The sequence below is a fragment of the Cryptotermes secundus genome, unplaced genomic scaffold (assembly GCF_002891405.2).
Source record: "Cryptotermes secundus unplaced genomic scaffold, Csec_1.0 scaffold343, whole genome shotgun sequence".
In the NCBI taxonomy this organism is placed as follows: Eukaryota; Metazoa; Arthropoda; class Insecta; order Blattodea; family Kalotermitidae; genus Cryptotermes; species Cryptotermes secundus.
The window spans coordinates 794485-811104 of NW_019729214.1; the positions used below are offsets into that span (position 1 = coordinate 794485).

At 39.7% G+C, this 16620-nt stretch overlaps 2 protein-coding genes across 4 annotated transcripts in view; one reads left to right on the forward strand and one right to left on the reverse strand.

The window, feature by feature from the left end:
* LOC111865426 (TELO2-interacting protein 2) overlaps positions 1–11726 on the forward strand; it is a 16133-nt gene extending 4407 nt beyond the window's left edge. Inside the window, exons 4-5 of the mRNA XM_023853453.2 lie at positions 2632–2850; positions 10830–11726. Coding sequence (XP_023709221.1) covers positions 2632–2850; positions 10830–11114 — 504 coding nt within the window. The 3' untranslated portion in view covers positions 11115–11726. The remainder of the gene's footprint in view (positions 1–2631; positions 2851–10829) is intronic.
* Positions 11727–14536: 2810 nt separating this feature from the next.
* LOC111865433 overlaps positions 14537–16620 on the reverse strand; it is a 41565-nt gene continuing 39481 nt past the window's right edge. For all 3 annotated transcript variants that reach the window (XM_023853469.2, XM_023853470.2, XM_023853471.2), the window contains 2 exons: positions 15532–15766; positions 14537–15253 (listed from right to left, as the gene is read on the reverse strand). The gene's annotated coding sequence lies outside the window, so the exon portion shown is untranslated. The remainder of the gene's footprint in view (positions 15254–15531; positions 15767–16620) is intronic.

Below are 16620 nucleotides of genomic sequence, written 5' to 3' on the forward strand. Positions count from 1 at the left end.
CAAATACTAAACAACCTGCTTCCATGGCCGAGATACAGGGCGCCCATATTATAAGGTAAGGTTATAAAACCACCATTTAAGATCATTTTAGTGAAAGTTTCATGTTCCTATCTCATAGAATTTAAGAACAATGATGAATAAATTATTTTCGAGCAAAATTTAAATGGCCGGCTGAATATATTACCGCACGAGACGCAGCCGCGGAATTTAAATGACCGCGTCAAAGGGTTAAAATAAAAGTGTCCATTTATAGATGTGTCTTTACCTCCACAATAACTTTTGAATCAACAGATCACATTTTACAAAACTATATGTCAGTGCCATGCCACTTGAGGTAACCCATCTTCCTGCATTTTAGGCATTCCTTATTAAATGGAATGCTTCATGTGAAGATCATGTCTGTCCATCTATCTGTAACATAAGTTGTTGAGCAGTTCTGACTTTCAATCATGCTGATCCATAAAAAGCCTAGCACAACCAGAAATGGCCTATTTCAGCTACTGTGTTATAAACCATTAAATTTTGGTGAAATCTGAAGTGCGAGTTCCTGGCATGACATTAGATGGACATTTTAATCTTAGCATATTGAATTACAGGGTGGGGCGCAGAAACTTACTTTTTGTGAAGACGCATTGTGAAGGGAGGGGAGGTCGCAGAAAAGTGGGGGTAGGCTTGGCAAACGCAGCAGTCGCGGAAGTTTCTGTCTAATACCCCTCAGTAGGAAACATGAATAGGACAAGTGAGCAGTGTGCATCTGCTGTCGAAGCCTATTTTTCAAACAACCATTCCTAAATGGTGGTGCAGCGTGCGTTCCATACTCACTTCAGAATTAAGCCTAGAGGTCCGGTTCCCAACCGGAAATCGATTGTTTTGTGGGTAGAGAACTTTAGGACAACTGGGAGTGTGGTGAAAAAATCATCAGGACGACAGCGGACCGTTACGACGCCAGAAAATGTGGAGGCAGTTCGACAGTCGATTTTGAGATCTCCAAGATGCTCTGCTCGCAAACATGCAGTCGTCCTAGACATATCCAATCGTTCAAAGCGCTGAATTCTTCGTGAACATCTTAATTTCCATCCCTATAAGATGGCTGTTGTGCATGAATTGTCACCACTTGATTTCCAGAACTGAATAATGGCATGTGAAACGTTATGGGAAACTTTACCCCCTGATGCACTTGTTTTCTTTAGTGATGAGGCACATTTTCACCTATCTGGATATGTCAACAAGCAGAATATGCACTATTGGAGTGGTAACAATCCCAGAGAGCTCCATGAGAGGCCACTTCACAGTGATAAGGTGACAGTATGGTGTGTGTTGTCGAGAGTTGGAGTTACTGGCCCTTATTTTTTTGAAGAAGACAATCATGCAGTTACTGTGAATTCACAGCAGTATGTGAACATGATTAAAAACTTTTTCGAACCAGCTCTTGAAGAAATGCATCTAGGAAATGTCTGGTTCCATGGCCCACACAGCCTGAGCTTCGATGACAGTTTTGAGGGCAAAGTTCCCTGGATGGCTCATCTCGCTTCAAGGTGACGTCCTGTGGGCAGCGCACTCACCTGATCTAAGGCCCTGTGATTTTTTATGGGGATACATCAAGGCAGAGGTTTTTAAACATTGCCCCACAAACTTGCTTCAGCTGAAGAATGTTATTTGGCAGGAAGTAGCCCAAATTCTGGTGCACATGTTCGAACATACAGAGAGGAACTTCAGAAAACGGTTGCATCAGTGCATAGAGAACGGTGGCCACCACCTTCAAGATATTTTGTTTAAAACTACATGATTTAAAACTTTAAAGTATGTTCTTTCATTAGCTAAACATAAATTTTGTCTATCAGCAATAATTTTTCTTTTATTCGCCTTCAAGAATAGGAAGTTTCTGTGCCCCACTCTGTATTATGAAGCCTAATTTATGTAAGTCATAAATGTCCTTTCCATGGATACCATAAACTGTCACAGATTTTGTTGAAATCCAATATGGGAGACTTTCACTGAAAGTTGTCTGGGTTCTGAATTTCAGCCAGATTTACCCATAATAAAATCCACTTTACTTAACACTGTAAATTTATGTTTCTCAGATGCTCTTCTCTGATGACCCACCCCTCCCCTTTTTTTTTGAGCAGACAATTTTTTCAACTGTCTCTGACCCATTCGATCAAAAGAGACTACTTTTTATATCAATTTTCCTTATACTGTTATATTTTTATTTTATGAAAACTGTTTATGCAGTGCTCCATAATATTTTGTGTCAGTTAAGAACACTGCTGTGTAACCCCTCCATGCTCATCCCTAATTAATATAAGTGTGGGATGGCCGGGTGGAGCTGTAAACATATATCATAAGTCATTAATCAAATTTTGGTGAAATATGCTATGAGAGATCATGGTGATTTTGATCTTTAACCATGTTGACTTATCAAAGGTCATAGTCTGCACAAGGCAGTAAGTAACAATAAACTGCAAATAATGCTATTGGGATTTTTGTGTACTTCATTATGGAACACATTCTTTCCAATCTTGTATATTCTTTATTGGTAGAATGGTAATTTTCTCTTAATGCAAATCTTTGAAAATCGGTACTAAAGTGAAATGAATGTTAATTGATTTATGGGCTCTGTCTTACTTATAGTGGTCCAGATATGATGATGTTCTGGAGAAACTCCTGCAAGCTATGGAACTGGAGGACAGGCTGGCGCTGAGACTAGCTTACATCACGTCTCTTCCACCACTACTCGAGGCTGCTGGACTTAGGATGTGCCGTTGGAGCAAGCGCCTGCTGCGTGTTTGTGGTTGCTACTTGGAAGTAGCTGGATACTCTGAGCAAGAGGAGGCTCAGCATGCCTTACTAGTGAGAGAGCCTATGTTAATTGTGTTCATAGTTAAAACTCATCATGCTCATGTTGGTTTTGCTACTACTACTCCCTCCCCCCTCCAATTTGCCTTTTAAATATTTTTTGTTTAAATTTTTCTGTAGAGAGCACACAGGAGTTTGATAAAGTATGGCACCCAGGCCTCTTGTTGGAAATCAGAAAAATCCTTTCCTGTGCATATTACAGAATATTAAAATCATATCTAATGGATAGACTGTTTCAAGTAAAATTCAAAGATCAAATCATATCCTTAAGGAAAACTTAAGCAGGCATACTGCAGGGATGTCTTAGAATCTGTCCTATATCTTATCTACATAGGTGAGTCAAATGAAAACCTTAAATATTTTTTTGAGTATTATTTATTGTGCAAAAGTGGTACAAAGCTGTATCACTTTTCAACATAATCTCCCCCATGCTCAATGGAAGTCCTCCAGCACTTACAAAGTGCATGAATTCCTTTAGGAAAAAATTCTTTTAGTAGTCCGCGCAACCACTCATGCACCGCGTGGCGTACCTCTTCATCAGAATGGAATGTCTTTCCTCCCATTGCTTCTTTGAGTGGTCCACTCACTTGGGGCAAGGTCTGGTGAGTATGCCGGATGAGGAAGACACTCAAAATGCAGGTCATTGATTGTCACAACTGTTGTACAGGCAGTATGGGGCCTTGCATTGTCATGTTGCAAAAGGATACCTGTGGACAGCAATCCACGTCACTTTGATTTGATTGCAGGCCGAAGATGATTTTTTTAGGAGATCAGAGTATGATGCACTGGTGACAGTGGTCCCTCTAGGCATGTAGTGCTCCAAGATGATGCCTTTTTCGTCCCAAAAGAGAGTCAGCATAACCTTCTCTGCTGATGGTTGTGTTCGAAACTTCTTCGGTTTTGGAGATGACGAATGGCGCCATTCCTTGCTCGCTCTTTTCGTTTCCGGTTGGAAGTGAACCTAGGTTTTGTCTCCAGTAACGATTCTTGCAAGGAAGTCATCACCTTCCCGTTCAAAGTGCTGCTGAAATTCTTCACAAGCATCAATACGTCGGTCTTTCAGTTCAGGAGTCAGCTGCTGTGGCACCCATCTTGCAGACACTTTGTGAAATTGGAGCACATCGTGCACAATGTGGTGTGCTGAATCATGACTAATGTTTAAACTTGCTGCAATTTCATTCAGTGTCACTTGGCGGTGTTCCCTCACTATGGCTTCAACTGCTGCAGTGTTCTCTGGAGTCACAACTCGATGTGCCTGACCTGGACGAGGAGCATCTTCCACTGAAGTCACACCATTTGCAAACTTCCTACTCCATTCGTACACTTGCTGCTGTGACAAACATGCATCATCATACTGAAACTTCATTCTTCGATAAATTTCAATAGGTTTCACACCTTCACTACACAGAAACCGAATAACAGAATGCTGTTCTTCCCTGATGCAAGTCTCAAGTGGGGCAGCCATCTTATACTGGTGCTGTGATGATGTTCGTGTATCTGCACTATGCTGCAACCTACAGGCCATTCTGCACGCTGTTTGTAGCACACTTACCAACTTACAAGATAATGGCGCGAAATTTCGATTTTTATTACAAATTTAAGGTTTTCATTTGACTCACCCTCATACACACACGACCTCCTGACATCAGACAACACAGCAACTGCTACCTTCAATGGTGATACAGCAATCTTAGCCACACATGAAGCTCCAAGCCACCAACAATAAGATTGATGATTCAGTGAAGAAATGAAGATTTAAAATAAATCAAAACAAATCCATGCATATTACATTCACCGTATGCAAGAAAACCTGTCTGACAGTGCAAATGGGCAGTGTTGCTCTACCCCAGAAAAATGAAGTGAAATACCTGGGCATCCATTTTAATAGAAGACTGACATGGGCAAAGCACATCAAAACAAGAAGCAAACAGCTCAACCTAAATGAGAAACAAATGCACTGGCTACTCGGAAGAAGATCGACACTATCAATAGGAAGCAAAGTCCTCCTATACAAAGCAGTGTACACTCAGACCCATATGGGCCTATGGAATTCAGCCATTGGGGACAGCCTCCAATTCCAACATCAGTATCCTCCAGCACTTTCAATCCAAGGCTCTCTGATCCATTCTGAATGCACCTGGGTACATAAACAGCCAGAGAATCAGTGAAGGTCTACAAATGAACACAGTGCTCAGTGAAATAAAAAGTGGAATACCAAATACTTAAGAAAATTAGAAAACCATACTAATGCACTAGCAGTGAACCTACTAGACAATAGTGAAACTACACAGAGACTGAATACATACACCGTTTTAACTGAAACGCTAGACCTGAGTAAAACCCCAATATAAGAGTTAAAATGATATCTAACTGAACAAAAAAGAATGTATATATGAGTTACGCCACAAAGCATAACTCATTCATGAGCCAGTACTTATTGAAAATATACATTTACTGCAGATTACGTATAATAAATGTGTGAAAAAAATCTGTTTTCCATATCTGACATCTAGTTTATACATACCGTGATACAGTCAGTATGGTTTATGACGACTTCATTATGGTAGCAAAATCCATGGAAATGTCAGTTTCTTAACATCACATATATGGAAAACTTATCATGTTTTCATTCTAACAATCAGTTCCTAACTAGCCACCACTCTTTGTTTTAGTGTATTTTACCAACTGCATACAGTTCTGTTCTGAATTTATTTATGGTTAGAAGTCTGTAGTGGCCCCATTAATCAATCCTCTCTGTCCTAGCCCTATCTAGAAGAAAGGCTGTGTTCCAGAATCTAGAAGTTGCCACCACCAATCTGCAAGCTTGGCCATGGCTCAGTAAGTGTGGGTGGAGGGTGAAAAGAGATCAAAAATGGGTTTCCTACTGATCAGCCTGCAAGTTAATGGTGAAAATGATCGTGTGCCATGTTTTTGACTGGTACGATGGTTTTAGGTATACATAATTTAAACATCCACTGAGGGTCAGGTTTCTATACCCCCAAGCTCTAATCATTCAGAAATGCACATCACAAAATGTTCTCCTTCAGTCCAGTAGCTTCTTTCATTGAGAAATCTGTGTCTCATTTAGAAGTGAAACAGGAAAACAGTATGATTTGACTTCTTCAGCATTATTTGTAATACTGCAGAACAAACACAAAATGCAGTCTGCTGTTCTGTGTGATGGAAGCCTTCAAATCTGCACTCTTCTAGGGTCTTTGTCAGGAGAGATCAACTGGTGTATCAGTTGACAGACCCACGATAAAGGCAAAGGCCAGTCATTTCATGGCAAGATTAAAAACTGGGAATAGTGTACCGAAGCGTTGATTCATCGCTTTAACCTTTAACGTACGGACTTTTAAATTGCCGGCAGCTCCCTACGGCCGGAATTTAAATGGCCCTAAGTCTTTAACACTGAAAACTTTCAGAAAAAAATGCATATTTTCCGTTCTATGCAACATCGGAATATGAACTAAAAAGAACCTGAAAGACAATAAAATTTTCTACATATATACAAAAGGGCAAGTTATACAAATGAAAATCAACTGTGAGTATTTTGTCATGAATTGCAAAATATAATCATTATTATATACGTTATGAAATTCCAAAGGACTTACCTGTTGTTTTTCTTCAACCTTGAATCGTGGTGGTGATGTAAATATGACGACACTATATACAATAATATTTGGTTCGGACTGTACGCGGTTTGGACTGCATCGCTTCACAGTTTACACTCTGACACGCGTGTCCCACTCTTGAAGCAGTCCATCACAGAACGCGACATCACACTCTACAGCGGTAAAGTGTGCTCCCGCTTTTCTTGTTTATAGAACAAACGTCTTTGTTTCCCTTTAGCTGGTCAGTGTTTTGAATGTTTCACCTCCAGTCGACTCAGTTGGGCCCCAGATGAACTTGGCCTCCCTCGAAAAACACCACTGACCGTGATATTCGCCTCATGTGATTGAAGAATCAAATCACGCACCAAAATTTCGCGGAAATTTTTGTGCGTCATTTTTCCATCACATGACTTGTGTAACAGATATTCATTGAGAATAGACATGTCTATTAGGTGGAAGAATACTCGCAAAATTGTGATGCAAAGTAATTGCAATAGCAGTCGAAAAGTGCCAGTCCGCCACTGATACCTAAAGTCACAGTGACGAAGATGTCTTTACGCACAAAGTTACACTGGCTCAGTGTATTTATACCACTTCCGAGATACACAATAAAAATTATATAAAAGAAATATAGGAGTCTGACACTGACTTCCTAACTTTTAACAAAATATAGTAAATCCGCCACTGACGTCCTAACTGAGAATTCAACACTGCAAACCAATCCCTGAATGAGCCACACTTCCTTGAAAGCTCTGGCAGCACTGCTATGAAAGTGCTTACGAATATTTCCTCCTCTAACTTCTCAAAACAAAGCTGACCTCTATTGGCTCACCAGGTCATAAACAGTCATATCTAAACGTAAATAGTTTCGAAACCAGTACCCTGATAAACGATTTCATTGTTCAGAGCTAACAAATAAACATCTGACATGAACGTTCATGAGTTTGTTTGGGTTTCAAACCCAAGGTCAAACTGCCAGCACTCACAAAGGAAGCACGTGGCTTGTCCCTAAAAATTATAACATTCGGCCAGCTCGGGGTGCTGCTTGATGCGAATAATTATAACATTCGGCCGTTAAAGGTTAAATTGAGGAAAGGCATCAGCATGCATAAGCTCTCTGGTGAATTGGCTGCAGTGGACCCATATATCATGCAAGATTGGACTCCAGTCCTAAATGACTTTTGCAGTGCTACTTACCTCAGGATATTTGCAGTGCAAGTGAAATTGGCCTGTGTTATAAATCTGCTTCCCAACAGAACACTTGCAGTTAAAGATGACTCATGCAAGGGCAGAAAAGGAAGTAAGGAGTGGCTTATTGTGCTACTATGTTCAAGTATGTATAGTTCTGATAAAATGAAACAGTTTGTTATCAGGAAGTCACCAGCAGCCTTGCGGCTTCAATGGAAACAAAATTCTCATGTATCCATATGATTCAAACAGAAAAGTGTGTATAATACCTAAGCTCTTCATTCAGTGACTAAAGGTTTTTGATGTGAAAGTTGGGGCCCATAACAGAATGGCTATCTTATTTACTGGCCGTTGCCCTATGCATCCTTTGCTGAAGTTCTGGAATATTGAATTATTGTTCTTACCAGCAAACACCACTAGTGTGTTATAACTTTGGACCAGGGGGTGAAAAAAATCTGAAAACATAATTTCACGGGGATTCTTACAAGTGCTTTTTATAAGATGACAAGCGATGGGTAACACCACACTACCAAAATGGAATGTTCTTGAATGTCCTGTTGTGATTTTGGGCGAAGTCTGACTGCAGGACATTGCTGCTTGAGTTAAGCATGTAGGTGTCTTCAAGCACGGTGGTGGAACAACCAACAGATCCTGACAACCTACAACTAAATGAGCCAGAATGGTGGAATGAGGTTGTGACTCCCCTACACCCTCCATGCACTCTTCGGGACTACATAGATGTTGACAAGGTGCTGCCCATATTTAAGCAGCTGATGGAGGAACATTATGTGAAGCACACACGACACCCCAAGATGGCTCCAGTTCTAATGACAGAGAAAAAGTAGCAGTTAATCTTCCATCTCTGTCAGCAGTCCTGCAGGCACATTCAGCCAATGGCAGAAAACTGGAGCAGACAGATATCGAGTCATTCTTTACAAAGTGCCTAAATGTTAAACAGGAGTGTGGTGTTTTTTTCTGTTGTGGCTTCTGTCTTCAGTGTCTTAATCAATGCCCTAAATATGAAACCATACCATGAATATCAAATCCCTGCAAACTAACACTGTTCCATTTTTCATAAATACATATTGATGAAATTCATTTTGTGATCTTAGAATGTCCCTGTGCACTATGACAAACATAATGTTCTACCAGCTTAACATCATAGGCATGGGAACTGCAGATGATATGGATCCTGTCCACATATGTTATAAAGATAATTATTTTCATTACAAGTGTGAAATTTAAGTGTGTTCATTGGATTGGGTTAGAAAATTTGTTAGTTTCATGTAGAGTTTACATGAGACTACTGTATAGTGCCCGATTCACAACCATCCCTTACATACATAATGTCAGAAACCTTCATGTATTCCAATCATAGTTTAGAACCTATAACATAGTCTATAGTTCATTTTTACATTCCATATAAGATGATATAGAGCTGCAAAGGAAGAAGAAAACTAGACTTTGTGGAAACGGGCATGTGAGTGAGTCCCATAAAGCACAGTGAAAGAATGCCAGTAAATGGTATAATTTTGAAAGTTCAAATAGTTAAGTTTAATGAACTGCTCAATGAGGGTGAGACATTTAAAGCTCCAAACAGTTGCTTCAAAGGTGAAAGGTTTAACATGGAATATGCCAAAATTAGCACTGGAGGTGAATCAGTATCTGATGACAGTGCAGCAGCCATTCAGAATCCTGAAGGTAATGAGTACACTGATGAATGATTTTACAGCTGTAACAAAACAGCACTATACTACACACTGCTTCCAAACAAATCATTAGATATTAAAAAATGACCCAGCAAAATGGGTATGAAAACTAATAAAGAGTGATGTCAGTGCTGTACTTCCAATAAGATAGACAGTCAAGTTGGTACTGTTGTGCATCAATAAAACCCAAAGCCAAAGTTTCTGGTGTTTGAAGAACATAAGCCTGTGATCTACAAAGACAGGTGCAGTGCTTGGATGGCATGTGAATGTGTCATCAGTAAGATGCAATTTGCATTAAAACAAAATGAAGGAAAGCTTTGTCGCTGTTGGATCACTGTCCAGCCCATCCTTCTGCTGAAGTCCTGAAGTCAAAAGATGGAAAGATGAAAGCTATGTTTCTGGCCAAAAATTCCACTGCACTAATGCAGCCAGTGGATCAAGGTATCATTGAGTCTTTAAAGCCTTCTATCACAGTGAACTACTTGGTGGAGTTGTAAATTCTCATTTGCAAATTATGGAATTTGTAAAGACTAAATACTGAAGGATGTTGTATACACTGTTGCTTTAGCTTGGGGGAAAATTATGCCAACTACTATTGCAAACTGCTGGAAGGAGTGTGTCGGAAAAGATGTCACAGAAGATGGCAAGGTGTGAAGGCTGTATAATAATTTAGAAGCAGGTGACCTGGCAGTTTGGATTAAGGTAGATGTAGAAACTGGTTGTACAGCTTCTTAGTGAAGAGGATATCACAATTTGTATGAAAAATTGGAAGCCAATGACTTAGAAAACAGTAGTGATAATTCCTGTTAAGTGGTGGTGAACTTACAACATAATTAGAGTAACAGGCTAATGTGCTGTATTTGGCCAATGTTAAGCAATATGTTCTGAAAAAAAAGTTATATTTTTCCAACAAACTACAAACAGGGATTCTGAAATGAGATGTAGGTTTCATATATAATGTGGGTAGCTTACAACATGGGTACTGCAACTGTTCCTCCTCCACACCAGCTTTATGTTGAGAATCCACTGTACAAACATTTTAGCTATGAGAAAGTGTGAGACTGTTTGTACAGAAACTAGCTTTTACTTTACTGAATCAGTCTCTACATGTTGTCTCATTCACCACTCACTGCCTTCCAGATTTTCTGTACACCACACTTGAAGCAAAAACCTCTTTTGTACTACTTGTACAAAATGTTGACTAAGATGATGGATATGTATAAACCTTTCATACTCTGGGAAGAATGTAGGTGCCATATATTCTGCCTAATGACAGCATGAAAATATAGAAAAAATAGAATAGATTCTGAAGTAAATAAGAAAATGAATCATCTTTTTATTTAATGACTCACACTAAATAACAGTGTGAGACCTCATGAACCTCTTATTTCCGATTCCTCTCCTACCATTTGCACTTAAGAGAAGCAACACAGATAGGTACATTTGTGTCTCTTTTTTTCAGGCAATTCAGGTTTTCATACGTCACTGTTGGCCACTTGTGCCAGCCCACACACGAACATTGCTGGAGATGTTGTTCAGGCTGCTGTGTGATGTAACATACAAGGAGGAAACCACAGGCAGAGAACTGGATGCAGAAGAACAACATGCTGTGAATCTTATAGAGGAATGTCTGATGCTAACAGTGACAATTGCTCCAGAAGAGTCTAAAATTCTGTGCTCAGACATTAAAAGTAGAGCAAGGTTTAACCAAACATTTGCAAAAGTAATAGACAGGGTGTTTGAGTGAAGTGCACAGCAGTTGTAGAATGTACAAAGACATTACAAAATTGTTTTGTTGTGTGTGCTTCAGTCACTTTTTTTCCTTTGTACATTGTTGGCTCTCTGAATCTGAAGGATATATGATGTTTCAGTGACTGGCTTGGTCTCCATTGTCTGGCACTGTTTCCTCTTTCCTGAACGTGGATAGAGACCTCAGAAACATTGTGTGCTGTTATACTGTCCACAAGGAGTCACAGAAAATGATCCAGTGACAATGGAACTTCTTGGAAAGTGTCACACAATTAACCTGTTCCTTGTGTATTTAAGGGTGCTATTTCAACTGCAGAGGTTATATAGCAATGAAGGAGATGATAGATGACTGTTTTAACCATAAGTAGGTAAGGGTTTGGAAAACAATTCAGCCATCTTATCTGTCTCATGTTCACTACATGTTCTGCTTATTTCCTTCTTGAACTGATCATCCTGCCAATATTTAATGAGGAGAACAAATTGTGAAGCTCTTCCTATGCATTTTTTGTAGCTTCATTTTACCTCCTCTCCCCATGGTCCAAATATTGTCCTCAGCACCCTCAATATATATATATACCTCCATGTGAATAAAAATGAATGAGCTTTTGAATGAAGATATTATTTTTATACCCCTGAAGCTGACTGTAAACTTCAGTTAAAATATGTATAGCATAATAAGCACAAGACTGAAGTTAGGTCTTTCTAAGGGACCCAACTCAGTAGGTGTCTTGCCCCCCTCACCTGAGGATGGAAACAGATCCAGTTTCCGAAATGTTCTGTTTAGTTTCTAGAATACCAGACAATGGACGAAGAACAAAACCACAGTACTTCTGAAAATTTTACTCTGTTTCTTACTGATGGTCTTAATAAAAATGCTCGCAAGGTGCTCCAAAGATGTTACATGTATTGAGGAAAGACCATATTTGGCTTGTTACCATGTTACATTTACCAATGACAGCACACTCTGATGGGCTTGTGTTCCTAGTCCAAAGTGTCCTCAGTGGTGCTGATGCAGATGTTTCACACTTGATGTCGCTCAGCATTAATAACATCTCTACTGCTTCTAGATGAACTGGTCCTCACAGTTCTGCAAACAAACATGTATCAGCTACAGTCACATTTCAAGAGACTATTTTCATACTTCATCAGTTACTACTACAGCATGTCACAAGTATATTTAAGATGTCCACAATGAAAAGTGGATTGTTCCATGACAAGAAGCACAGCAGAATTTTGTGACCTTATGTCTTATTACCCCCTGGGAGTACATGAAGTTTCATGCAGTGTACACAAGATATTTTGACAGACGTGAACAAGATGTTGCGCATGCAAGCCGCCAGTCATCTCCTACAGCAGTTTGAAGATGAAGGTGATGCATTTTTGAAGTCTATAGTGACCACCAATGAATCATGGGTGCACTACTTCATTCCTGTGTCCCAGCAGTCATCACGTGAGTGGAGGCATACCAGTTCTCCGGAACCTAAAAGTGCGTGGACGAGCCGTTTGGCAGGAAAAGTGATGGCAACGTTCTTCTGGGACCGGCAGGGGGTTATCCACGTAGACTTTCTGACAGATGCCAGAACAGTCAGTGCAGCTTATTACTCAGACCTCCTGGCAACAGACATGAAGAAAAAGTTCTCATCCAAGTGGAAAGCGGGCAGCCTTCCTTCAAGACAATGCATGCCCCCATATGGCCAAAACAACAATGGAGACTCCCTGGAAAATGAAATAGAACCTTATGACACATCCGCCGTACAGTCCCGATTTGGCCCCAAGTTATTTCAACCTATTTGGAAGGCTCAAATCAGTCTTGCAAGGCATGCAGTTTGGGGACGACGCTGTCATCCAGACTGTTCTGGAGTGGATATGCCGCCAACCACAAGCCTTATCTGAAAAGGGCATCAGGATCCTTGAGAACGTTGGAAAAAATGTGTTCACTCCGGAGGGGAGTACATTGAAGACTGACATGTGCAAGTAAGTGTTTGGCAATTATGGTTTAAAAAAAAAATATCAGTCCCGGTTATATTTGAACCACCTTGTACTTTCAGGCAGATAATCAATCAAAACTTCTACATATATGTACATAAGGATACACATACAACACCGTCTTCTTATTTATAAATACCTCTTCATACCAGGAAAGAAACGTACCTTGACATCGTACACCGGATATTTAGGTCACAGTGACAGGGCAGCCAACTTCTTAATATCATTTATTGTTGCTGCAGCCATGCCAACATGCAGTCTATGTTCTGGCCATGAAGATGAGCAGTTACGTGGTTTCATTTATATGATAATGAAGTTGCATAATTTAACACATTGAGGACCAGTCGCATGATATCATGCTTTTGGCTTTTAAATGTGGCGGACTGGTTGCATGATATCATGATTTTAGGACACGTTAGTTTGTAACACCTATACCTTCCTCTGGCACCACCCAAGTTGCACACAATGGTGTAATAAAACTCTTGAATGTTTGCTTACTAGTCAGTAATTTGACATCGCTGTTTTGTTAACCCACTATAAAGGATAATGCTTTGCTGCGCTTTGAGCTCTATGTATCGGGTAGTAGTTAGTGGTGGGGTATGGACAAGGACAAATTCTTTTCCGATGAGCCAGTTGACCTGCCTTATGTGATGTGTAGTCATTCAGTGATTCAGGGAGCAGCAATGATGGGTGAACAAAGAATTGTGGCCACAGACAGTAAAAGTGACAGTAGGTCCGACGATAATGCTGTAATAACATTGTGGGGACAGTAAAAAATCATAAAAATCTAAACCCTGATTCAAAATTGAAATATAAAGTATTTCTGATGAATGTGGCAAAGGCCTGGACTACAGACCAGATGGTGGCAGCAGAACCAGGCCCATCATCACCCACCCCACACAGGCCTCATGTGGACCCCCCAGGGCAACTCTCGGGTGATATGTGGAAATATACCCTCGTGAAAATTGTGAAGAGTGAATATTCCAAGGGGAAGCATCCTAGGCAATACTGTGTTTGCACAGTTCACATAAAAAGGAGTATGTCTACATTTGCAAGTTCTGTGTAATGCCACTTCATAAAGGGGAATGTTTCCAGAAATATCACACAAAACACTTCTAGAGCATTGGTAAGTGTCCTCCAAAAATTTTAGTTCATAAAATTAATTAGGAGATTTTATATTAATTTTTAAAGTGAACAGTGCAAAAGTTACGATAGTAGGTTTAATAATGTTGGTCCCCAGGGTGATTTAAATATTTAAATCGCCGGTCCGCAAAGTGTTAATTGCATCAGCTATAAGAAATTAACGAGTAAACTAATAGTTTTATGTGGAATAATAAATAAAAAGTAGTACTGTCCTCATTAGAACATATGTTGAAAAAACAGTGGAAGATTTTTCTGGGACTCATTAAGAGGTCATGTTTTTTACATATAAAGTATTGAGAACGCCATTTTTTATTTTAAAATATGCATCTTACGAACAGTTTTCATAGAATGAGTTACCTTCATAAATCGAGGAATACCTGTATTTCCTTTATGTTGCCATTATAAATAATCTTCCTTTTTTTTTCTCTCTTGTTTTTTATATCAGGCAAAGTCCCTATCACAGGGCAGGAAGCTCTGCCCTGAGCACAGAACCTCTGGTAAACTTCAGTAAAGAAACCATACTGAATCTAGATACCAGGTACGAGCAGACAGCCAACACTCATCAGTTGTTCTGGCCTACACATCTATCTGACCATATGATGAGTTTCCTTTCTTCTGAAATGACTGTCAAAGATGCAAAACAGTCAAGAACATATTTAAGAATATAGAGTAAGATTTCTGCAGACCTTCTCTTACCAGTACAATTGTGCCATACAGTCATTGTTACATCAACAGTTTCAAGATTATGCACAGCCAAATTGTTAACAGAAGAGTTGCCTCTAATAGAACATGCTTGAATGTAAAAGTGTAGGACTTGTTGTAAATCTACATATAGCACTACAAGTTTTCAATTAATAGTACTTTCTCTTGGTCACATTTTAATGCCAGATCATTTTCTGCATGATGGAAATGACTGTAGGAGAATCCAGTTGTAGCCTTTTCAGTGTCTTCTGCAGTAAGTTGAACATATAGTTGATCACAATACTTGTCAGAATATGGCACACCAATCTGAAATTGAAATCAAACATAAAAATATCATAGACATGTTTTGAAGCATTTGTTCCTGGATTTTTCTCCCAACACAGGTTACATGCCTTCTGAAGTATCAAGACTGAACTAATGTCTTGGAGTTACTTCTTCTGTAGTGACTGACTAGGTTGTTTAGGGAAACTTGCTATGTGATTGTTTAGTTTCAACATCATAGCATAAGGACAATTTTTGGGTTTTGTACATTCTAAGTTTGCCTTTGTGTTATAGCAAATACATTAAGCAGTCTTTTGACAAACCTCCTTTCTCTGTGAGTTTAACTCCAATTAGCACTTCAGTGTTCACTTATGTCTAGATGTAGCATTGCTGTTCCCAGGGTTCTGTTTTTCTTTCATCAATCTCTACAACTTTTGCCAGCAGTGCAGACTGCTTGGCATATGCACATCCACAGTACTCAATGATCAAAGTTTCCTTCCTCTCCAACACAAGTTCACAACTTTTCTTGAACCATGACTATGGACTGCATAAAAGGATCTGGAAATTAAAAGTTAAATTTCTTTTAAAATTTTACTGTTAGCTACTCTGATTTTGAAAGCTTCACACTGCCACAGCAGAACACCATTAAAACATGACCCACAAATAGATTTTTCAGTAGGTAACATCTATAGGAGAGTTCCATAACATACCAGCTGTACTGTTAAGTTCTGTGTTCTGAAAACAGGAAGCTACCTTTAATATTACAGCTTCTCTTGGGATGGCATAGGGACGACAGTTTCTAGATACTGATTGAATGAAATTTCATGTATTTATGAGTTTGTATACACTATTTTTTAATAATACAAGACCAAAAATGATAAGGCCTATATGAAATACACTACAGGCAACATATCATAAGTTTTCAGACCCTCAGAATAATGCACATAAATTAAATTAAATGTAGTGTGACATGTTGCGCAATGGAGGACCCCCACCTCCCCAGCGGTACGTGGCGTATGGTAACAGGCGAGTCATAACCCCGCCACTCTCCCCACGGTGACGTAACACAGCACGAGTAAACAGCGTTGCTAGGCTATACGCAAACATGGCGATGTGTCACTGGTTCCTACTGTGACAAGGCACTCATTATGTAACAGGCAAGCACTGCGGCTATATAAGGGAACTGCACAGCGCCAGAGTTAGAGTTAACTTGTAGCCATCCCTGGAGAGAGTTAAAGTGTATCAGCGCCGAAGACAGTTCTCCAGTCAGCAGCCTACAGTTGGAGTATAGCAGCATTCACGGAAAGAAGAACTGGACGTGTGTGTAATTGTGTAATTGGGAGTATGTAATACAGTAGCGTGTATTGTGTGCTTTCAAGACTTTGTGTGCGCTGTAGTACAGTTATATTTGG